Genomic DNA, 2,368 nt, shown 5'->3' with positions numbered 1-2,368 from the left:
TAAACGTTTGTGTATATTACGAGCAATCTCGTTGGTCGCACGAATTCATTTCGTTCGTCTAAGAGAAGTTTTCGTATTTATCTTTCATCGTTCATATCTCGTCATTCTCGGTTAGTTGAATTTTGTGTGGAGTAAAATATATAACATTGTAAGCTAATTGAATAGTTCATTTCTCCGGGTAAAGTAGTGGCTCTGTAACTAGAATCTTCATCTAATCGATAGCAACACAAGAAACCGTACAGCATGGCTGTTAAAGCAATCACCGATGAAGCTCACTTCCAAACCGAACTAGCCGCAGCAGGAGGAAAGTAGGTCGTTGTGGATTTTACCGCACCTTGATGTGGACCGTGCCGAAACATATCGCATTTGTTCGATCAGCTTTCGGTGTAATATCCAAAGGCTGTGTTTCTCAAGGTGGACGTCGACAGATGTGCCGAAACGGTGTCGTCCCAGAGCGTGTCGGCCATGTCAACGTTCATTTTCTACCGAGCCAGAACAAAGATTGACTGGATGCAGGGTGCAGACATTAATGGACTTGAAGCCAAAATACAAAAACATTACGTCGCCTGCGTGGATGAATCTGGAGAAGATTACGGTCATATAATGTTGGACTTGAACACCTTCATCCAGAAGAACCAGTGCGAATGTTTGAACGAACCGGACGACCACCCGGTGAATGCGCTCAGTTCCAGCGGTGGTCATCTGGCGTCCGATTGTGACGAACAGCTGATCATTTCGATTACCTTCAATCAGGTGGTCAAGATCCGTACCATCAAGTTCAAGAATCTTCATCAATTAACCAAGGACCATCGATTTCGATATGGTCGAGTCGCAAGTTTCGATGCAGGATCTGGTACTGGAGCAGAAGGATCTTGTGTCGAGATCGCCGATTCCGCTTCACTTCGTCAAATTTCAGAACGTGCAGAATATGTAGCTGTTCGTGAAGGATAACCAGTCCGGTGACGAGACGACCATTATCGATCATTTGGCCTTCTTCGGGTCACCTATTGCAACGACTAAGATGGATGACTTCCAGAGGGTGGCCGGGAAGAAGGGTGAAAGCCACTAGATTGTTTGAGCCGTCGAGAGAAGGATGGTTAGAAGGCGGTGGCAACGTGCGGTGACGAATATGTTTGAACGTGTACTTCAAAGGTTGAAGATGATGATCCGCGTGAACTTGTTCTTTTTATAAATTATTCAATAAAATAATGAGTAGGAAAAAAATGCATATTATTTTTACATTGCTCCGGCAGAGAAAAACTCAAACATATTCATACAAAACCAACGAGCAATGGCTCAACTGAATCCGTACTGCTCCGGATTCTGGATCAACTGGAAGCGAAAGAGGTCCCTGAATCTCCCTGAAACCGGCGGGCACGGATACGGCTACTAAGTAATCAGACCGAGACCGTCGTGATGATCCAAAATTATCTGACTTATAGTAACAATGACTCCATATTCTACTTCTATTGAAGCTCTTTTGACGTTGATGGTTTGACGAATGGTGCTCGTAAATATTATAAAGATATTCATATATAGCAGCGAACAATTCGTTTGCTGAATGAAGCTGTTTCGTAATAAGTCAAAGTCGTTTCGTGGTTTTCATGAAAAATTCGTAATAAAAAATAAAAGTGTTTCTATAGAACTACGAATGATTCATAATATGTACGAAAAATTCGTATATTTTATGAAAATTGTCTGTACGAAACTAATTCCTAGCGATTTACGAATATATTCTATCAGTGCAGAACTTCTCCTCTGTCTTTGACCTTTTTTGCGATCGAGGTACGTTTGACTTCCGCTTAACCCTGCTGACCAGCTGCAAGGGATTTTCGCCCCCTTGTGCCGATGGCACCGGCTGGCTGGTACCCACTTGTGGCCCGGCACTTTGCGCCCAGTTGGTGCCATTTGCCTTCTTGGGCCAACCCGGTCTGCACCGTCCAAACGATGTTTGGCCTTTGTGGTTGCGTGTCGTTTGGCATTGCTTCGCGCACCTTCGCCTGGTGATTGCCTGGGCCGCTTCGGGTTAAGCGCAGTCTTACCCTCTTTGGCTGTCTACGCGAAATCAATCGCCTCTTGGGCCATAGTAGCTCCTCCCAGGAAGAAGAAGGCCTCAGTTTGAACGCCTTTATCGGCCTTCTCTCTTCCCACCACCCACCTGATATAAGCGTCCTGTTCTTGTCTTGCGACTCTAACAGCCTGGTGGAGCACCAGCAGGTTCTGTTTCAGTTCCTTGTTGATGTTCTGCTTTCCGCTTGTAAACTCTATGATATTGTCGTATTGCTTGACTACCACCTGCATCGCGGGTAGTGGCCCGCTGAGCGTGTTGATAGGGCTATCCCCTATCACCACTGCAGAGACTCTGGTG

General features: G+C 45.4%; 1 protein-coding gene across 1 annotated transcript; it reads left to right on the top strand.

The window, feature by feature from the left end:
* Positions 1-243: 243 nt before the first annotated feature.
* LOC131686812 (thioredoxin-like protein 1) lies at positions 244-951 on the top strand. The gene is made up of 2 exons (XM_058970805.1): positions 244-308; positions 429-951. The coding sequence occupies exons 1-2, from the start codon at positions 244-246 to the stop codon at positions 949-951; spliced, it is 588 nt and encodes a 195-aa protein (XP_058826788.1).
* The last annotated feature ends 1,417 nt before the right edge of the window (positions 952-2,368 follow it).

The sequence above is a fragment of the Topomyia yanbarensis genome, chromosome 3, assembly GCF_030247195.1.
Source record: "Topomyia yanbarensis strain Yona2022 chromosome 3, ASM3024719v1, whole genome shotgun sequence".
In the NCBI taxonomy this organism is placed as follows: domain Eukaryota; kingdom Metazoa; phylum Arthropoda; class Insecta; order Diptera; family Culicidae; genus Topomyia; species Topomyia yanbarensis.
Note: the sequence above shows the minus strand (reverse complement) of the source record. Positions and strands in the feature narration are given on the sequence as shown.